The sequence below is a fragment of the Sylvia atricapilla genome, chromosome 6, assembly GCF_009819655.1.
Source record: "Sylvia atricapilla isolate bSylAtr1 chromosome 6, bSylAtr1.pri, whole genome shotgun sequence".
NCBI classification, from domain to species: Eukaryota; Metazoa; Chordata; class Aves; order Passeriformes; family Sylviidae; genus Sylvia; species Sylvia atricapilla.
This window is the reverse complement of record NC_089145.1, coordinates 24,782,233-24,803,642: the sequence shown is the minus strand read 5'-3', so window position 1 is coordinate 24,803,642 and position 21,410 is coordinate 24,782,233. Positions and strand designations below refer to the sequence as shown.

The following is a 21,410-nucleotide window of genomic DNA, read 5'->3' as shown; positions in this document are numbered from 1 at the left end:
GGTTTTTATTTAGTTAGTTGGAAGCTACACTTTGCACCTGTCCTGCAATTGTGTTAGAGACCACCCGGACATTCCAGGTATGTTGCTGTCGGACACGAAAGAAAGATTCTAAATATTTTAGAAGGTAAGGAGCATAGAAAAAGAAGGCTTTATTTTCTAGTTTTTACTACTTTTTATAGAGTATTTCCATACAGACTTAAAATGTTTGGTGAATAGGAACGACGCTTCTCTAATTCTATTGATTAACTAGAAAACCAGAAAACTCCACCTAATAATATTATTTAAAAAAATAGTTGTCTACCCAGATTGTTTTAAGAAAAAGCTTTCTTAAATTTTTTTTCCTTGAGAAAAAGTTAGCAGTTGCTAGCAGGCTAAAAATCTTTCAGACTCAAAAATATCAATCCTACACAGGTATTGTAGGCATAAAACAGCGAATCGAGACAAATATAAGCTCAAAAGGCTTCATTGTTTTTGAGCTGTTCAACGGGAAAACGGGAACGGGAGATTTCAATCTTGATGTCACAGTGCAACCTACCGATTGACAGGTGGAATTTGCAGTGGCGCTCTTCAGGAGGAATACAAGCAGGGAGCCAAGGAAACCCTCCCGTCCCCGGAGCCGCGCCAGCAGAGGTGCGCGGGCCCGCGGTGAGGAGAGTGGGTGTCCCTGCAGAGAAAGGCCTCGGCCGCGCTGCCGCCGGGGGCCGGGAGCCGTGGCCAGCGCAGGAGAGGGCATGTCTCTCTCTCACCCGTCTGCAGACCCCGTTCCCATTCCCGTTCCCGTTCCCTGCCGGTGTCCGCCAGAGGGGGCCCGGCCCCCGCGCTTCTCCAGCTCCTGAACCAAGGGCCATTTGGCAGCAGAGCAGCAGCAGCTTTCCTTTGTATCTTTTTTCTGCCCGCGGATGTTTCCCGTGGTAAAGCGAACTCGATTATAAAATCCTATGTGACGATTTAGCCTATAAGGTTTTCAGTTTGTATGTGAAGTGCAGGAGGGATTAAACGGGCTTTGCTCTGTATGCCTTCCTCTCTCCCAAACTCAAGGGTTTTTTTTGCACAGTAAGTTGTACATTCTCTGTGCTACGTTGTTATAGCTGCTCTGCTCTGGGGAGCTCCCACCAGGAGTGCTGGGAGTCCTCAGCACAGAAAAGACAAGGACCTGTTGGAACACGTTCAGAAGAGGGCCACAGGAGATGGTTGGGGAACTGGAGCACCTTTCCTACGAGGATATGTTGAGGGACTCGGGTTGGGTCGAGTCAAGAGACAAGGCGGCTGCGGAGAGACCTTATTGCAGCCTTTCAGTACTTACAGGGGGCTTATATGAGATGGGAACAAGAATTTTAGCAGGGCCTGTTGTGAAAGGAGAAGGGACAATGGTTTTAAACTAAAAAAGGGTTGATTTAGACTAGATATAAGGATAGCATTTTTATGTATGGGCGGTGAGACACTTATAAGTTGCCCAGAGAGATGGTGAATGCCCCACCTGTGGAAACATTCGAAGTCAGGTTGGATGGGGCTCTGAGCAACTTGGTCTAGTTGAAGATGACTGCTTATTGCAGGGTTTTGGACTAGGTGACCTTTACATGTTCCTTTCAACCCAAACTATCCTATGATTCAATAACCGGGGTTGTAGTCATGCAAGTATCATCTCAACCACAGTTATTTATTTATGTAAGGAAAATGTGTTTTAAATTAAACACAAAAATAGACCTATGAGTAGTACATTTTTGTGTGCTTCTGTAATGCTTTATTCCAGGCTGTTTTTTCTCCTGCAGCTACAATTGACAGATCTCTGTTCTGGTTCTTACAGACTACAAAAGCTTAGCACTCAAAGGCTCTGATTTGCCTCCCAGGTAGGAACCAGAACAATCTCAAAGCAGGGAAAAAAGGAATATGTGGACACAAACACTCTTATTTCTTTCGCACACACAGGCTTGTGGAAGTGGGTCTCTCTTTACAAACATCTGTTTTCTTAATGGCATCTGGTTTTGTATGTGATTAAGGTAAAATCTGTTACTGTCATGAGTTATGTACTTCTGTGGGAATGTATATATTCATCACTGGTAGATACCTCTGTGTTTTAAGGTTAAATCCTTACATTTTGGGTTTCATAAGTGTGTTAAGTGACTGCTGAACTTTAATTAGAACTCCTGAAAATCCTCCTATTGTGGTGTTTAAATCCTAAACTTTTGACTATACTGTCCCTTGTGTCTACTAGCTGGTTATTCTTCCTTCATATAGTTCAGAATATAAGTATATTTATACATAGGCAATATCCTACTTAAAACCATACTTCTAGGAACAAATTGCAATACCAGTATTCCTGGATGTGGTATATTGCTTTTGGAATATGCAGTTCATGCTCTTTTACCAAATATGGGTGAACATCTAAAACATTGCACATATGTAGAGCTCCACATCAGACTAAGGGAAGGGAATCTAAGGTTAATACTCAAGTTACAAAGCTGTTTAGTATTGTCTGTTTAACACAGAAACCCCTTCAACTTTGTTATACAGTGAGAATTGTCACAGGGGTGCTACTTTTGCACCTCTATCAAAGTCCTCAGACTCAAGGAGAAGAATTAGCATTTTTTACAGTCTGAAGCTGAGCTTAAAAATAGAAGTAGAGTTTAATTTTCTGTCATGCTGATGAAATGGTTATATTCTCCAAAAATATGCCAATCTAAATAGTGAGCCAAATTAAATGAAGGAATTCTTTTTATAGCCAGAAGATTGGAGCTTGTAAGGAATAAAATATTTGCTACCTGCTGTGCATGCACTTTCCCACCATGACGCAAGCAAGCTCTGAACCCTGATGTCTACAACTTATCAATTATCATTCTTCTGTGGGTGAAAATTAACCAGTGCTTTAAAAGCAAAACATTACAGATCTTAAACCCAACCCCCCGCTGCTAAAATGTCATCATAATTCAAAATTTTCTTGGCTGCACCAGGAAAGCAAATTGGCAATTTCTACGTGCTCTTCTTCACAAAGACATAATTTCAGCAAAATCTTTTATTATTCATTATGTTTTGGCAGTCAAGGTGAAGTGTTAGGTGTTTACAATGGTGATTTCTTTATCCACTCCAGATATCTTCTTAGAGTAGGAGGATTTCACTCTACTGACAAGTTACTTCACACCTAAAATGCTCTCCAAAGAGAACATTTAATGGTCCTTCCATTAAGTTTTCAGGCCTCATTTTTAAAAAATATTTTGATAACACCTTATGGACAATTTCAATACCTTATTCGGGCCACAGCAAAGTGACAACAATAGCTGCTTCACTCCATTCCCTCTTCCTCCCAGGAACTGCTTGTTCCTGCCACTCTTAACTTTAGTTTCTTTAATTAAATCTGCTGTCTGACCTAGTTCGTCTCACGAGGGAGTAGGGCAGATCTTTGAGTTGAGGTACTGTATGTCATACTCTACTATGACACCGCTTGTTCCGCGTCAAGTGGTGATTTCCAGGCTAAGCTCTGGTGCCTATATGAACTGTGTATGTGATCTTGGCTTCAAAATGTAAATAAATGTGTCTCAAGAGTTTTCTGTATGCATGCTGGAATGCACAATAATATTGGGTAATAGCATTTGCTAGAATACAGGTTAAAGTTGCTACACAGCCATATTCTGCATTTTTTTATGGGCATAGTTTCTACCACTAGAAGTTCTTGAAAATTTGCTTACATCATTTCAGCTCTGCTATTGTGTTTGGCCATGCAACACCAGAAATGAGAATACTATAATAAAAAAACATACGGTCTCAGACAGAAGCATCTCGTGGACAGGAACATTTCTGTCCTTGATTCACCATGGAAATTACACCACTCTAGATATAAGACTAAGAGGTCAAACTTCATGCTTATTAAAGGTATCAGGCTATAATTTTTTTTCTGAAATTGGTGGCATCTTGACTTTTACCTATGGCTAGCTGGAGTCTTACTCTCATTCTGTGTTTTTCAAAAACATTGTACTTACCTAGCAAATGTATAACTCATCACAAATCCAGGCAACTCCCACACTAAATCACTGTGGAATTCGACCAGCACAAAGTTCCCAGTTGAAGTAAAGTCTGCAACCTTCTCTGTCCCACAATAAGGACCAACTGCAGGTGACGTAGGGCGGCTTCCATCATGTATGAGCAAGTAGTCATAGATGCATCTGTCACTATATTCCAGCTCAAAGGATAACATTTTGAGAGATATCTGAAGAAAATACAACCAAAGCTCTTTGTTTCCAGGTCGCAGCCTTTTCTCTTACCCATCTTTTAACAATGACAAATACTCTAAACTCCTTGTGTGCAGGCACCATTTTTTATTCTCTGTGTGCACCACATCCTGATCCCATATGGCAATGCAAATTAGTAGCAAACTATTTGCTTAGTTCATCAGTATTTGGATTGGAAGGGGAAGCAAGGGATAAGATTGATCTTCTACGCTTCACATTCTTTCCTCTAGAGAAATATAAAACCAGCACCTGTGTGACGTTTCAGTTTTCTAGTGGGAGCTCTTACCAAGGGATTATTTTGAACAAAGCCTTGTGGTACAGGCTAGATTCATAGGAGTTCACTTGCACATATAAAGGATTTTCCCCTGCTGAGCACCTCGGGTACCAAGATCCAGCATAAATTCTTAAAATGAATTTTTCCTTCCAGATTTTTACTCTGAGAATGTCTGCTGAAAAAGTGACATAACAGCTCTTACTCTCCAAGGGAAACAGGTTCCATCAGAGAACAGTGATGAAACCCACAAATGAATTCATCTATGCCTTACCTTGTGTCCTACTGGAGAAGTGATGACCCAGAAACATCCTTGGTTTTTGGGGTATTTATTGGGGTAGTTTGGAGAGGTGATGACTCCCTTTGAATCTCTGAATGTGGCTCCACAATTCACTGAGGAATAAAGGAGAAAAACAGATATATTAACAAGAGCATTTTGTCAGTAGAAATGAGCTTGCTTACAACCTATTGTATTATTTCTTCAAACCAAGAAAAATTTTACTACCATGAAAATCTACTTCTGAAGTACATTATTTCATCATGTAGTATTTGTATCAGCAGCTGTACTGAAGGAACTAGAAACATGTCTGATAAATATTCTTTGGAGGACAGGGAAAAGCTGCATCTAAAGCTGTATCTGACTTTCCAATCAACTGTTACCATATTAGCATAGCATTCTGATGGCATGGACTGCCCTTCAGAAAAATATCTATTCAAGTGTTCAAGATTGCACTATCAAGCTAGATCTAGAGCTTTCTGGAAATTACTCCATTCAATAAAGCAAAAAGAGTAACAACAACACTTTTCTAAGACTTCTTCAATTTATGCTCTAAAGAAGTTTGGATTTTCAGTTGAAATAAGGCAACTTTGGGCTACTGCCATCTTGCTGAAAGCATGTCACAGCACCACAGAATTTGGTCCGGCAGTCCAGAATGAACTTGTGTGTTTGCAGAAAAAGACACCCCTCACATGACTACAGGAAGCACTGTGTTTTGTGTACATAATGAAAGCTTTTAATTCAGAAGGTGTAAGGTACCCAAGGTCAGTACCTCCCTTGCTGCATAAAATCCCACAAAACACTGAATAATGTCTTGCCCAGATACTGGCTTTGCATCTCATTGGTTAAGGTCTCTTGTTGATTCTGCAGTCTTTGTGCTCTTTGGCTGCACTGCTCCCATTAATTTCACTCATTGCATTGTTTTTATTTAAAGACATTGTTCTGGAGATATGAAGAAGCCTAACAGAGGCTCTCAGAAGAATCTCAGGAGTGAGATCTCAGGATAACTAACATGACACCCATGCAACATCCAATTTTCTGTTTCCTGTGCACCTTCAGCCCCATTGTTGCCTAGCCTTCTGCATTTCCAATTGTTGTGAAGTGTGAAGAATGACCGCGAAAAGACCTACTCTGTAGTGTATAGCAAAAGTTTTCAGTTCTTCTGTACAAATCCTAAATGCTAATGCAGTTCTCCAAGCTTTGTAGAAGAGTGTTCATACCCCTGTTGTAGGCGGCTCTGAATCCTGTGGCTGTAATGCTCTCATCGCTTGCAAACTCTACCAGCATTGTCGATCCAGATGCCACTAAGGAGGGCAGTGGACCCTTCCCACAGTACTTGTCCAGCAAGACAGGGGAGCTCTTGCTGTTCCCATTGTAAATTTTTATATAGTCAGAAGAACAGTCTGAGGAGCGTTGGAGATCAAAAGCCTCAAACTGCAGGAAAATCTGGAGAAACAAAGAAGCAAAAGTTGGATTTAATGTTATATACAGGGAAAATCTCAAACCATCTACCTGAATATCAAGTGAACCTTTCTATTCATTTTACTCTCCATGTATTCTTGAAACCTTACTTTCTATATAAAAAGATCACAGAATTTCACCTAGCTGTCCTATAACTGAAATTCCAGAGACTGATGTTTTACTACTGCTTGTCTTTGAAAAGCCATCCAATCTCAACTGGATAAAAATCGAGTGAAATAATCCCTCTAACAGTCTTAATTTTTATGAAAATCGTTGAGACTTTCATTTACTGCATAACAAAATAAATATCTTGATCCATGAACTGACTCCCAGGGGTTACTCATGGTAATGAAATAATACTGTGTAGCCTTTTTTCTCCTAATAAAAATTACCTTACTACGACGGATGCGGATCAACCACAGACAGTTGCTATTGTTCGGGTATGGGGATGGGTAATTGACAGAGGAGAACGAGCCTTTGGGTTTAGGCAACACAGAGCTACAGCAATCTGAAGGGAAGAACCAAACAGTGTTGAAGAGAAGGAAAACTGCACAAAAATATTCCCACAATGCCTGACAAATCTCAGTTGCAGCAGTCAAGCTTGTATAAATTAATGATAATGCTTACAACTGTATTACTGTTCCTGGTGTAAAAGTTATTAAAAATCTGCAAGTGAAATTAAGGTAGTTAAAGTACTTACTTGTTTCAGCTACTATTTTTTTTAAAAGACAATAGGGCTTCACCCACATATTTTAGTTTACTAAAAAAGGCCTGGATCTTTTGTGAACTTCCTTAACTTCAATCACAGAAATACTTTCATTGACAGCAGTACATCAATTTCCATCAGCAATTGTGTGTATTCATAAGTGTGCACAAAAATCAAGTTTGAAAACTATAGTTTGTCAAAGCAAAGAGAGGTAGTCACTGAGGGAAAACAGTAACAGAGAGCACTGAAGTCAACCTACATACCTAGTGACTGATATACAAAGTCTGATCTCGTCTGCCTTTTGTCTTTGCACATATTCATTTTTTGCATTTTATGGAACTCCCAAAATTACAAAATATGAATATATAACATCTGCTCATAGGAATTTAGGACATTTTTCTCTTGCTTCCCACTTTTCCTGAGACAACCAGACTTTTTATGGTTTTTTTTAGTCCCCGAGTTTTTCTATTTTTTTTTTAAATTTAGTCCTTTTCTACCAAAACATACAGATCAAATAATAAAATTACACAGTAATGGTACTGAAGTATGATTCATTCCCAGCCCCACTATCAAGAATAAATATTACTAAAAACTCTTTATCACTATCTTTGAGTCACATAAATTGCAAAGTTGTCTTATCTGCAATTGCGGATTTGGAGGAACCACTCTCAGCAATGACTTCTGTACCTAACAATCCAACTGAATGAATGCTGATTCCTTCTAAATTCTAATTATTTAATTGAGCTCTAACACAAGAGCAGAATTTAGTACACTAATATTTAGGTCCTGTTAATGCTTCTTGCTGTTTTGATGGAAACTAATTGAATAACGTCTCAGAAAAGTCAAATACATATAAATCAATTAGCCTTTGTCCTGGGAGTTAAAGCAAAACCCATGCAGTGGAGGTGCATTATGTTATACCTGTTCTGTGCATCTTGGCTGAAGAGTTCCTCTGTACAGAGGAATGCTAGGTATTTCTAGACCTTAAGATACCACAGGGATGAGTTAAGAAATGGATGTGGCAAGAAAGTAGATTTCTATAGAAAATGCCCAAGGTTTTCTCCTTAAAGGTGTTCTAATCAGGCTAAAAGGCACCCATCCTTACAGCTCTGCAGTCATTTTGTAATTAAGAGAAATTACAAATCTGCTGGGACTACTGATGCACATGACTCTAAGCTATACTCATGGCTGAGGAGAGCTTACATGCTTTGCAACCTTCAGAGCTTCCCTGAAATGAGATTTTGACAGAGGTAGCAACCATGAGTTCTCTGATGGATTGTGCTTATCTCAAAGAGCAGGGCTTAGGTGAGGATAACTCAAAGCGAGAGGGAATTATTGCAAGTAAATAGTCCTTTCCAAGAAGGCAGCAGTTTGGCACAGGGACAGTTCTTCCTGTTGTAGGGTGAGAGAGATGTAGTGAAAGGACTATTGCCCACATTTCTTTGGGGGATGTCTGCCAGTGCCTACAGACATCAGCTGTATTCATGTCTCTTCTATGTACAGCACTTACTGCACTTGTAGAGCTTGTTGATTTTAGCTACATCCAAGTTACTCAGCCCTTCTCTCTGCCCAATAGGTATAGAGGGGTCAGGAACTGGTACAATAGTTGGTTTTCCTGGAGTGCTGGAGAAATCATACCTGTAGAAATAAGGAAATCACATTTCTAGATTTCACATTCCTGTAGACAGGGAAGTTCTCTATCTGCATAATCATTTTTCATGCACCACATAAACAGAATTTTAATGGAAATGGACAAGAAGCTTCTCAGAGACCTGGTGGCCTTCCCTGAAGAGGACCAACATGGCAGATATTTGGTGTTCAGCAGGTCAAAGTACACAAGCAGAAAAAGCTGCTCTGTTCTGAGTGAAAAGGCCTTTCAGCAATGTCCAGCAAAATGGACTGAATCCCACCTTCTTGGTTCCTGAGGCAGAGGAACAGAAATAGTTCTGTCTCAGTTACTAATAGCCTATTTGCTATCTGCAATTTCCTGCCTTCTGCTAGTCCAGTTTATGTCATGGTTTTGTTCAGAAATTGTTACTTGCTTGTGAAAATAAAAGAGAAGGTACATGATAGAAGCTTGTACATTATGAAGTAAAATGCAGCCTTAGACGGTGTTCCCAGATTAACATAAGCCAGCATACAATATCTCAATGATATAAAAAAATTCCATCTTTCTTGCCTCTATACTTGAATATTGTTGTCTATGATCAGCTGTTACTACGTTTACGAAATAATTTAAACTTCAGAACTGGTTTAGATCAGTGATTCAGTAGAGTTAGACTTTGGGCCACAGCAATGTCAAAGGCCATTAGTAAGAGGCAAGAGTACGCTGGAAGAAAATGTTGCCCTGTGTTCTGTTTCGATCCACATTAACTCGTTTTCCAGGAATCCTGCTGACAAAGGAAGTATTCTCACCCTTAATTATGTCCATGCACTCATTTTTAAACAAACAGAAAAAGTCACTGCCTGCACAGAGCAACTTCTTCACAAATCTGAGCAGAAGATCTGAAAGCTGTTTGCTCCTTTGAAAAGATACCTCTGCAAACAACTTACGCGCCATAGTGCATCACTGAAGAGTAGTCATAGGGAAGGCCCAGGTTTTTGGAATTCATTTTTCCAAAGTTCCCTTGTTCCCCTGTAAGGCAGGAAAGCAACATTTCAGTCACAACAATTATTGCTGCTCTAACAGAACACTGCCTGCTGTCATAATCCAGAGAGTAACATAAGATACTAATATGTGTTCTCATGAGATCTTGGATCTATCAAAACCACCAGAGATTTTTGAAATCCATGGGAACTCATTTTTACAGTCTAGTAGGTTTCAGAATAGAAAGTTAATCAAATAAATCTTGATAGAATCAATTAATACATTCTACTCTTCAAGCAAAAGTGTTCCTCTGTCCATCTTCATTAGGGTGTCTCCAAATACATTTCAGTGCACTATCTTGATTATTACAAACATCCAACCTATGTCCCCAAAGCTGCATCCATACCTTGAGAGGGAAATCTGACTGACCACCTAGATTCAGAGCTATGCATGCGTGATGTCTTGCTGAGTCCTTCCACCACAGGGTTATAGTGCCACAAAAGAAAGGAATACATTTTCCCTGTTACTTGCCCCAGAGCCCATGCTACCAGACATGTTCTGGCTCTGTCTCTGATCAAACACATCAGCCGTGACTGTGATATGACTCACATGAAGCAGACAAACAAATTCTGTCAGAACAGCTTCTGAGCATCGCATCACGCTTCATCTGTTTAGCCTTAAAAAGCCTATATGAGATAAGAAGGTGTTACGCTGATACAGGGCTGGGGCCCGGGGACAGACTGGATTTCATGTCACCTAGCTTTATTTCTCCAAGTTAGGCACAAATATTCCTCAAAGCTTCCAGGATAGCCAGAGGAGAGGGAAAGAAAGAGAGACACAGTTGGAGGGAGTGTCATGTGAAGAAGGCACTTCTTTTTCTCACTGACTGGAGATCATGAATATGAATTACATACTGCATCTCCTCTCCATGGTGAGACAGGCAAACAAGCACTGTGAGAACAGGGGGCTGAATGCAGCCAGCCTGGCACTAGGACTAAAGCCCTAGCCACTGAGCACTCCTTTCCAGTTCTGTGCCTTCATTATTGTAACTACAAATGGGGTTTGTAAACCACAGACCATCTGGACAGGAGTTCAAAGTTGGACATTCTCAAGATCTATACAACTCAGCTGGCAGGCTTGCAACCAGAGCAAATCTCAGCCAGTAATGTCCAGCACTGGTCCTGGGCTGAGGGCTAAGAGATGCAAAAAGAAGATTCGAAATCCCAGCTAATAGAAAATTAGGGGATAAACATGAATTGGGAACTTTTCATAGCTGTAAAACTCAGTTAAGGCTTAAACTGTTTTTCAACAGCATTGGCCTTCCTGACTCTTTTTAATCTGTTTTAATCTCAGTCCCTCTTATCTGCTATACTGACTTCAGAAAGAATTATCAGCAAGTGTGCAGCTTTTTTTGAGGTGATGAACAGAGAACACGGTTCAAACGTGGTGAAACATTGAAGCATATGGCCACTGTTTGGCACAGAAGTGCTTTGCTGAATTAGTTTGCTAAATAAAGGAAAAGTGACAGCATCCTGGCTGGACTGAGGTGCTGCCAGCAAACTACTACCTACACTACTACCTACCTTATCACATGCCAAAGAGATATGGCTGTCTAGGACCTGCACATATTTGGGGACTTACCCCATCTTTTCCACTCTCAAAAAAGAAAAAAAAATCTTCCTCTGCCAGAATATAAGTGCAATGACTCAGAAGAACTGAAAAGGAAAATATGGCTAAGACTCTGAATATATTATTTTTCCAAAAAGTGTGGGAAAAACAACCTGAGTTTTAAGTAGCTAAGTGGACAGCAACCAATCAGGCTGCATTTTGTCAAAACAAAGAAATAGGATGGCTTCCAAGGTAAATTGCTGGATAAAAACAAAACTCAGAAAACATTCACAATATGAAAGTCCTGGCAGGAGAAAAACAGCTTGTGTGAGAGAGTTGAGATGCTGAAAAAGATCTTGTGGCCTAGTTCTGCACTACCGAGGTCAGCAGGAGCTCTGCCATCATCACTGTTAACAGCAGCACATTTTAATATTACAGTCCTCATGAACATAGATCTTTCCTCATTTCCTTTTCCCTGCATATCTTTGCATTTTTCCCTACAGTGCTTGAGTGCACACTCTGCATTCCAAATCCCTTGCCACACCAATCATCTCATTCTCCACCCATGGCAAACACTCAAAACACCAAGGACATACCTCATCTCCTTTGGCATAGCCTTGTCCTCTTTACCTCTTCTCTCTCATTTATCATTTCATGATACTGGGCCTGAATCAGAGCTTGGTTACATCTGTATCCTTCAGGAATTATGGCTGAACCTGTGAAGTTCCCTTTGCAAAACTAGTGTAAGACTATGTGTGTTTAATGTATATAACTTTGCGTTTTCAACTTCTCTTTCCTAGCACATCCTTTGCTGACATTTCAAATGTGGCACACCCTTGTACAATGGCAAACTCACAGCAAAATTACACCTTAACATTAGAGCTGAAACCTCAATAAAGAACAACACAAATGGAATTTACTTATGATATCATGGGAATATCTGAAGAAAGTTCGGAGAACAGTGTGTTAGGAATTTGCAATAAAAACAATCAAGTTCCATCTGGAGAAAAAGATAGATGTATTTTTAGCTGTGCATGATATTGAGTAGTTGAGTATCTTATTCGTTGAAGAGACTTAATAGAATTTGGCATTCAATTGTCCAGCCTCATTTACTATTATTTTCTATAATGAACTAAACAGACTGTTGTGTTTTTACAATTGTTATGGATTACTCGGCTCTCTAACAGCCATCAGACAAGCGACTCCCTGCATACATTCTTTTGGTGTTTCCCTTCTATTTGCCACTTTCTCACTTTCTCTTGGATCTCTAGCCATTCTCTCCACCCTTTCCTCCCCAGAGCCTGGAGCTCTTGTATATGACGAGCCCATGTTCCAAGCACACTGTTCATGGGCTCGTGTCCAAACTATTCATTCTTCATTCCTTTCCGTAAAGAATATCCACTTGTTTTTCCTCTGCAGAATTACCACTCCTGATTGCTCCCCATAGCTCCTTCTTTTTGTGTGTATATGATCCTGTCCACAAGGAGGAAATAATTTCAGTCTTCCCTCTCACCTCAAGTGAGATCCCAGTATTTTGCAAATGGTAATGGTTGCATGTGTTTCCAATGCCTACACATTGAGCCCCTTATTCATACACATTTTAAGATATGTGCATTTCACTCACTGCCAAGATGCCTACTGGCTGCCTTCCCCTATTTCCATGGCTTTCCTGGGATAGAATTGTTGTGTGATTCCCCAACATGATCTTGAATGTCACACTTCACTCCCTCAGTTAAGAGTCCCATAGTCTCACCTCCTAGCCAAGTTTTTGCAACAGCATTTTGTAATCCTGATGATCCTGGTATTTTGGGGCCTGGGCTCAAGATAGCAATCTAAATAAGAATACAGAGCTACTTTTGAGCTGCATGTTTCACACTGCCATAGATGTAGCCACAGAAATTCCCTTAGTACAAACACTGAACAAGAAATTCCATCACACTGAATGTGCTGCTGCTGCTGCAATTCAGCCAGCATTAATCATGGTTCTTATCTGCATTCTTGTTCACAGAAGAAACATTCTCCTTTAACTGTAAGTATATATTTTCTCTTAAGATTTAGTGGACATACCTGCCACTATGTGTTCCCACATAATCTTGACAAACCTGTCCCGATCACTCCGTGCCTGTTCATGGATGAAACCCAGTGCGTGGTTCATTTCATGCTGAATTGCTCCTTTATCCATGCAACCATTTTTCACCAGGCCTACTGCTTGACGTCCTCCAATCTTTCCAAAGTAAGACCAGCAGCTAAGAATAAGCAATCAATAACCAAAAGGAGCACATTTAGCAAATACAAATATATAGATTTATTGATTATGTCACCAAGGTTCTCTAGATATGCAGCCACAGCAGGGGACATGCAAATAGTCACTGGCATGAGATATCTAGACTTCTGAAAGCTGCCAGATGGCATGGTGGGAGGGAAATAAAGCCTTCGTGATGAGAATGGCAGATTTTAAACCAGCAAATTTGCTATATCAAACTGAGGCGAAGCAGTATAAAGTGTTAAGCAAAGAACCTGAAACAATTATACTAATTTAAATTTTTACAACAATTAAGGAAAATTTCTTCTTTTGAATTACACCCAATTATCTTTAAATCCGCACATACATTTATTCCTGCAGCCTATTAGCTGACGTAACAACCAGTATGCTAAAGAAAAAGGAAAAATTGCACCTTCCCTCTAAATCTTTACTTCTAGGATGAAAAAATGATACCAATTACTTAAATACAAAACAAACCAGAAAAGAATTTGAAAGATCTTTTGAGTGCTGTCACTCTCAGGAGACAGGGAGCTTACCTCTGCCCTCGTTCAACAAAAACATAGTCTGTTTCTGTAGTGCGATTTACAAATTGCACACAGGTCAGTGTGGAGATCTCTTGCAAAGCATCAGCAATCCAAGACCTCTCTGTTATTGCTAGAAAGAGAAGTGGGGCAGGAGAAATCTTTCTTGGTAATCAAAAACCAAGGTGCATTGATGAGGGTGTATTCTTTCAAAACCTCACAGCACTCATTAGCTCTTTGTCATACAAATATAATAAAAAAAGGGCACTAAACATTCAGAGATCTTCAAACTGATTGGACTTTTATGGGGAAGTATAACAATTACAGATATCCTATATGCATATTATTTAGGAGACAGCTGATAGAAAGCAAAAGATTGGCATTGTTCCTTCCATGAGACAGAACAGAAGAAATGAGGCCATTTCAAATGAGCAGATACAAATAGTTGGATTAAAGTATCCCAAATGAGCCAGCTGATTGTAGCTAAGCACCAAAACCCTATTTTGTTTATCAGAAAGAGCATATGCCTGCCGCAGCCTCCTTGGAATCATTTGAGACAGCCAAGGCTCTGAAGATCACTGTGTTTGGTACCAAATAAAGATCAGAGTGTTTATCTGCTTTGGAACATTTTGGCATAATTTGGCATCCTCAGTTATGAATCATCTACAACTGATGTGTACCTGAATTTCCTAATACTTAAACTTTGGAGAGAGGGAGATAGAGGGAATAACCCTCACCTATCCACCAGAGTATATACTGCAGCTCTGAAGGCACATGGGCAGAGAAGCAGCCTAGATAACACAGAGACTGAGCCTTCCTCAGTTCCTTTCCCTGAAGAACAGGAATCAGGATCAGGCTGTATTTTACTTCCATGCCATTTTCACTCAAATTACGATCTTTGAAGAAGGGTCTGTATGGATATCACTCCTGCAGTCTTTTGCCCAGGACAGAGCAGACTGACTAGAGGGAATCAACAAAGGAAAACATATCTCAAAGGATTTTTCCTCCATTTTTGCCTCTACAGGGGTTCTAGTGTTGGAATATTTCTATGAGAGATTTGAAAGAAAATTATAGAGTTCAAAAACATGTTCCTAGTGGTAATTTTGACAAAAATGCATTCATCATGTGAACAAATTATGCTTCTTCTAATATACTTGCTAAATATCAAAGTTCATTGTAGCTAACAGGAGCAAGCTAATATTTGAAATTAATTACCTGGCTATTGGCCCAAGTAACCACATATTTTAGTGTGATCTGTTTTCAGTCTTAGCCAAACTTCCATGAGGTCAACAGGATAGAAAAAGAGACATGTCAATAAATTTTCACTTGTGCAAAGTTTGCTTTTGGTCCATGCCAGAGAAACATAAAATAACAGGTAGTATAGGGACTGGAAAGTCAAGGCTAACTTTAGAGCATCCATTTGCATGCACTCACAGAAATCAGAAGAGATGTTAACTGGAACCTTGACCAGTCCATCTTGTGACTTGGGCCATAAACAACTCTCACAGTTAATTGCACTGCGTCGTCCTCTTCTCAGGAGGATGTCTCCTTCATACACAGCTATTTCATTACCTAGCAGGTGCAGAAAATAAAGAACATACAAGGCACTGAAAAGGAAAATACGTGTGCAGAAAGGGAGATCAGAGGTACACACTAACCAAGATTTTGCATCTTTGGAAATCTCTTTCACTGAAGTTCATTTCCTAATAATGTGAGGAAGGATTAGCATGCTGAGACTGGTTAGGTCTGCCTTCCTACCTGGATAGAAAAGTTTAGTATTAATATAAATTTCATAGTGCCACTGTAATCAAAGTTGAGACTAAATAAACTTTAGCTTAAGAAGCTTTGGGAGCTTTTTGAAGGGAATGCTAAGTGTTATAAATAATTGTTCTCTTCATCAGAGCTTGTGGAATTAAAGAAAAATCATAACTGACCTCTGTAAAAATAGGATTAATCATAAAAGATAAATTATTATTTTTATCATGTATATTGAATGTGTGCAAGCTATTAATTGGACATAAGGCATTGTGATGTACTCCTCAATTCTGCCTCTAAAATACTGGGAATACATTTCTTACAGACAAAAGCTATCTGTTATCAGGCAAAAAAACAGTGGAATTCTTGGGTGTAGCAAACAGGAAAGTACCATATATCACATAAGAAAGAAAACAAAGTGAAAAATATTCTGATTTGCTAGGGCTACAAATGGAAAAGAACATTTCATGTAGCAGTTGTTTAGTAATTCTTCTTAATTTCTTTATTGCTACAGCATAAAAAATCACACTGAATGTGACTTCAAAGCACATTTGAGTTCTGTGAATTACCTTCCACTGATGGTGGGAAAAAAAAATTTCAGAGAAAAATATACCAAATCATGATATTGAGGTATACAGATGCAGCTCCACCAAAAACTGTAGTTATTTATATAATAATTACAATCAGACTCACCTAAGTCATTTGTTCTTGTAGCTATCTGGAAAAAAAAGCGCATATATTTTAGTACGTGCTCATCTCCATACAGAAAACTTCTATCAAGTAGAATCACAGCAGTTAGAGTTTCTAATTAATTTTAAGATAGAGCAACTCAGCAGCAGCAATGTAAATTCTCAACATCTCAGAGCAGGGACACACCTGGACGGGTTTACTTAGTGCAAAGCTACAGAGAAATGCTAAATGAGTTGGCAGAAGAAAGTACTTCATCTTCAAATTTCCAAGATGATCTTCTCTGCTCTGCAGCTCAGTTCTCAAAATTGTGGTTAGTTTACTTGGGGCAGGTTTTATGGGAAAGCTGCTGCTGTTGTTAACAAGCATAACAAAATTAGATAACAAGAAGTATTTTCACAAAACAAACAAGCTGCAGGACCTCTCAAGAGAATTTCCAGGCTCTCATTTCTTATTTATCTTTAGAAAACAGAGGAAGTGGAGCAATAGGAAAGAAAATTCAGTAACCTTAAAGTGACTCATCTTTAATTCTAAGAAGAAGCCATGAGTTGCTGCAGGTCCCCTCACTGCTGACCAAGGGACAGGATATCCTGCAACAGTCTGTTTACAGCAAAACCCCATCTCAGGGAACTCTTTGATCCATCCATGCTGACTGCCTGTAATAGTAACTCCTTAGCTTGCAGCCAGGAGACACCTTGCTCTGCAGAGCCCATCTATCTGCCTGTCCCCTCTGTGCACAACTCCCAGCCAAGCATTTCTGGCCAGGAGCACTAAAAATCTGTTGGAGTCAGAGAGTAATCTGATTGTTGACAGAAATTGTTTTTCCAACATGGTATCTTGCAATATAATCATTGCTGACAGAAATTGTGTGTCTTTCTGGAGTCTGCAAGTACATGAAACCACCAGGGCACAGAGTTTTGTCTTCCCAGCTTTTGGGAAGCACTCCTTCCTTTGATGTTCATGAATAGAAACAAGACTAGAAAAGCAGGCTGAATCCTAGAAAACTCACACCTTAAGAGTAAGCCAAAGAATTAGAATATTCATGCTAAAGCCTCATGAACATCCCCACAGGCAGGCAGATCCTGTTTTCTTCTCCTAGCTTCAGCCCCTGCACAAATACTGACGAGCTATAGAAAATCATAAAAATTTACTCTATCAGATCTTTAAGAAACAAGCAAGAAAACCTTTGGCATTTCCTGCAAAGACAATATTTTGAGGAACCTGTGTAGTTCACAGCAAATCAAGATGGCAAGTGCCTTTCCAGAGAGATATATGGGCTGGTCCTTTGTTTTTAAGGAGTAGTTTGCTAGGAAAATTTTAGCTCATATTATGTAAAGCCTTGCTCCTAATATTTTCATTTTACCCTACTAATAGTTTGCTCCTCAAGTGTCTAAAACATTCCACATTTCTGTGACTTCCACGGTTTATCTGCATTTATCATTTCCATTTAGAAAAATAATGAGGTGCAGATAAAAAGGACCCTTTTTTCTTTGGCTGATCAGAGGATGAAGATCAGACATCTTTATTAGTTTGTTTTATCATTAACCAGAGCTCCTCCAGTACAATTCCAAGCAACCTCTGTGTCTATTCAAGATCAGGCTCAAAAGAGAGACAGAGGGAGTCATAGGAGCATATTTCTGCTGCTACACATCACAAAATGACAGAGGAGAGAGCAGAAGTTATTAGGCAATAAAAGCAAGAGAATAATAGCAGATCACTGTGGAGAGCCTGCAGCTGGGTCACTCCAGGTGTGCAGCAATCAGGGGTGGGAGGGCCCTTTGAAGTTCTGCCATACAGTTTTGCACATTCATGCCATGGGAAAAAAAAAAAAAACAACCCTCAAATCAAGAGATTTATCCCATAGTTTAATTAGTTTTCCTGACAGCCAGAAACAACTGGGTTTTTTTTAAGGCTCATTTATAGACCAAAGTATTGTATCACTTGATAACACATTATCAGGAGTTGTCTCATAGATGCAAATTTCCTTTTTGATGTTGCTTGTCTACATTATCTGCTTTGATATTCTACCAGAATACTGTTCAGGTCTTGGTTTCATTATCTATCAAAATAACTTGACTGCACAGCTGTAACTTGCTTTACTTCTCCCATATGCCTTTTCTTACATTGCATTTGACAGATCTCATTCTTAGCCACACTGTTCTGGATCTGCCATGTATTTATCACTGCTATTTGTTAGAAATTTTAACATTATGTTTATCACATTTTTGGGAATGCTTACTTAGTTTCACCTTTATTCCATGACAGAGAATGTGCACTTCTTTCACCATGTAATCCAAATTGCTCCTACCAAAAGGTTAAATGACAAAGTTAGAAAAAACAAACACCTGTAGGTGTTTAAGTAGAGGGTTCTGTATCAGTAACAGGTATCATCACAAGCATTAAGTATAGTACGTCCCATGTTTTTTCCATAATGAGAAAGTACAGAGGCATTTTCCCTGTTGAAAGCATTAGAGTGAATCAACTTATGAAGGCTTCCCGTCCTGTAAAGGGAAACAAAATTCAGGGGGGTGAATGGCCATATGATTGTCTAAGCATCCTGTGGAATATCACATTAAAGTTCAGTTCCCAGCTATTCACTCAAAGGTTATGCAGGCAATTTCTAGTGAACAAACAGTTGGCATAACTCAACTGTGTATGCACCTTAGGAAGTTTATTACTTTTGAGGAGGAATCACAGATTATCTCTACATGTTTAAAGAAGCCAACTGTTTTTATTACATAAAAAATCCTAATTTTTAAAGTAATGATTATAGAAAACATTGCATTTACTACATGACAATTCTTTTTAAGGCTGTTTTGAGCAACTCTTCATTTAGGGAGAAGTCAGATTCTGTGGAAGGTAATTTTAAAATAACTTTGTAGCCATTTAATGAAGCTTTTATACTACACTATAACAGGCTGAAAATAGTTAAAAATAAAACCAAACACAAAACTTCCTTTGTGTTTAAAAATTATGATATTTAAGAGTTAACTGCTTACAGATATTGTGTCTTTCAGGATGCTAGGATTAGTGAAAGCATGCAATTCATGCCTCATTAACTGATTGAGGGAAGAAAATGAGCTTTCCTGCTTTTGAGTTGTCAGTCAGTTAATCAGTTTAGAATAATTAAATCATTGACCTTGATCAAGTGTGAAAGTGTTTTGGCTTTTGCAGAAAAGGTCAGAATCACAAAAATAAAATTTTAATCTGTTCCCTGGTCCTTACTTTGTCCCAGTTACCAGGCAGTAAAAGCATACCTTTCATGGAAAAGGTTTTGAGTAAAGCATACACTTGATACAAAAACACCTTTGAATGCTAGTTTTATTATATTAATCAGTTGAGGTGTATGTTACAGCATTTTATTCCACTGTATATATTGACATATTTCCACATTTTAGGTATGTTTTTATTTAAAAGAAAGATTCATTCTTTACAAGAAAAAAATCACCAGTGTCAATACTAAACTATGTTGAAATCAGTTTAAAACCAACATGTGTTTGGTTCCTCCCAGACCTCCTGCAGCAATGATCTCTGCTATTTTATCACCATTTATCTTTTATTTTTTTAGTGTCAGAGTGATACCATAATGTTAGAAAGGAGAGGTGCAAGTCCAAAGACTTTGCACTGGAGATAACTCCAGGCATCAGTGAGCCTTAACCCAAGATGATGCCTAGAGACAAGAATCAGTCACAAGCATCAGCACAGTCAGTTTTCTCTGATTTGCAGTAGCTGTAGGCTGAAGAGAACTTCACTATAGCTTTTGAACTTGATGCGTGGGAAAAGCTTGGTTCCTGGAGACAAGCTACAAAGGTTGTTTTCAGTATTTGAACATCTACATACCCAAGGACTGAGCCAGATGGAAATGGCTGGTCTACAGCTTCCCTGGTTCTGGTAAAACCTGGTCTGAGACCAGTGTCCAACCGTAAACATCACACTAAAGCACCGTTTTATGTTCAGACACATAACAGAAGTCCTGATTTAATGCTGCTCTCTAGTGGTTTGCTGTTTGTGCAAGTGAGACACATTTCCAGAAACAGTCAGGAATGCCCCATCACTACTCACAACCTGTTTGCTCCTTTGATCCCTGTTTCAGCAGGGACCACTAACTGCTTCCTGGAGGAAATGCTTACAGGCATGAAGAGTGTCCTGTAAGCTGTGCTGAGAAGTGATGCATCAGTGTTAGCCTGAACCATCTCAAAACTTTGGTTTAGCTTCTTCAGTGTGTGACTGCAGTACAGACCTCCCAGATACCTACAGATTGTACATACAAATGCCACAATGTGTTTCTGAGGTGCTTTGATGGCCCATTTGGGAAACGGGCCATTTAACCGAACCATCTTCTCTAAAAGGTTCTCAGATCTCAAGATATGTTTTGTCCATGAGTCCTCCTAGGAGCTTTTACTGCAGAACCCAAATAATGCTCCTACTATGTTCTAGCTCCACTTTAACTACACAGCATAGGTCATTACCCCTTTCCTGATTTGCCTAGAAAGAAAACCAAGAAAAATGGGCCAGAAGGGAACAGCCAGAACTGGGGTACTCCATAAGGGGCTCCCCCTAGGAGAGCACAGCCTGTTTGATGTGAATTGCATCCAGAAACTGAAGGCACAGACAAGACTAAAGACAGGGACACAACACAGATCCAAGGTCCAGGAAAGAGACCAAGACTAGGCCAAATATATGGTATAGAAGGAATGCAATTTCTCATCTTGGATCCTTTTTAAAGTTTGATGGCACTTTCCTGTAGCTCTGGCACTGTGGTGATTTAAGCAGCACTTACTGAGCTCACTCAGCAGCCAAACAGTTTCATGTGTGAGCTGCCTCTGAACTCCTGGGTGAGGATCAGCTGCTCCTAGTAAGTTGTTACTATTCATTGTGCTGATTTGTACTAAAACCCTTTCTTGTCAGCAGTAATATTTCCTCTGAGACATTCTTCCTAATTATGGTATTTTCTCAGATCAGCTCCTGTAAGAAATGTTTTATCAGGAACATCCCTGTTCTGCTCTGTAGCACATTGGCCTAAGGGATGCACAGCTTTGCAGTAACCTCATCTT

The 21,410-nt window shown here is 39.4% G+C and overlaps 1 protein-coding gene across 1 annotated transcript; it reads right to left on the bottom strand.

Annotated features, from left to right (window-relative positions):
* Nucleotides 1–1,979: 1,979 nt before the first annotated feature.
* Nucleotides 1,980–16,633, bottom strand: LOC136362545 (embryonic protein UVS.2-like). The gene is made up of 11 exons (XM_066321203.1): nucleotides 16,546–16,633; nucleotides 16,363–16,387; nucleotides 15,349–15,486; nucleotides 13,930–14,047; nucleotides 13,198–13,376; nucleotides 9,489–9,570; nucleotides 8,446–8,573; nucleotides 6,622–6,737; nucleotides 5,989–6,214; nucleotides 4,766–4,884; nucleotides 1,980–4,198 (listed from the first exon to the last, which is right to left on the bottom strand). Exons 1-11 carry the CDS (start codon nucleotides 16,612–16,614, stop codon nucleotides 3,968–3,970), a joined length of 1,431 nt encoding a protein of 476 aa, XP_066177300.1. The 5' UTR covers nucleotides 16,615–16,633; the 3' UTR covers nucleotides 1,980–3,967.
* Nucleotides 16,634–21,410: the final 4,777 nt, after the last annotated feature.

Excerpts from the sequence above, each read along its gene's own strand:
- LOC136362545 (XM_066321203.1), bottom strand. The coding sequence starts at position 16,614 with ATGAAGTACTTTCTTCTGCCAACTCATTTAGCATTTCTCTGTAGCTTT. Across the intron at positions 14,048-15,348 it reads TAACATCTCTTCTGATTTCT|CAATAACAGAGAGGTCTTGG; the intron begins GTGAGTGCATGC and ends TTCTCTTTCTAG. Across the intron at positions 4,199-4,765 it reads CTTCTCCAGTAGGACACAAG|ATATCTCTCAAAATGTTATC; the intron begins GTAAGGCATAGA and ends TATTTTCTTCAG.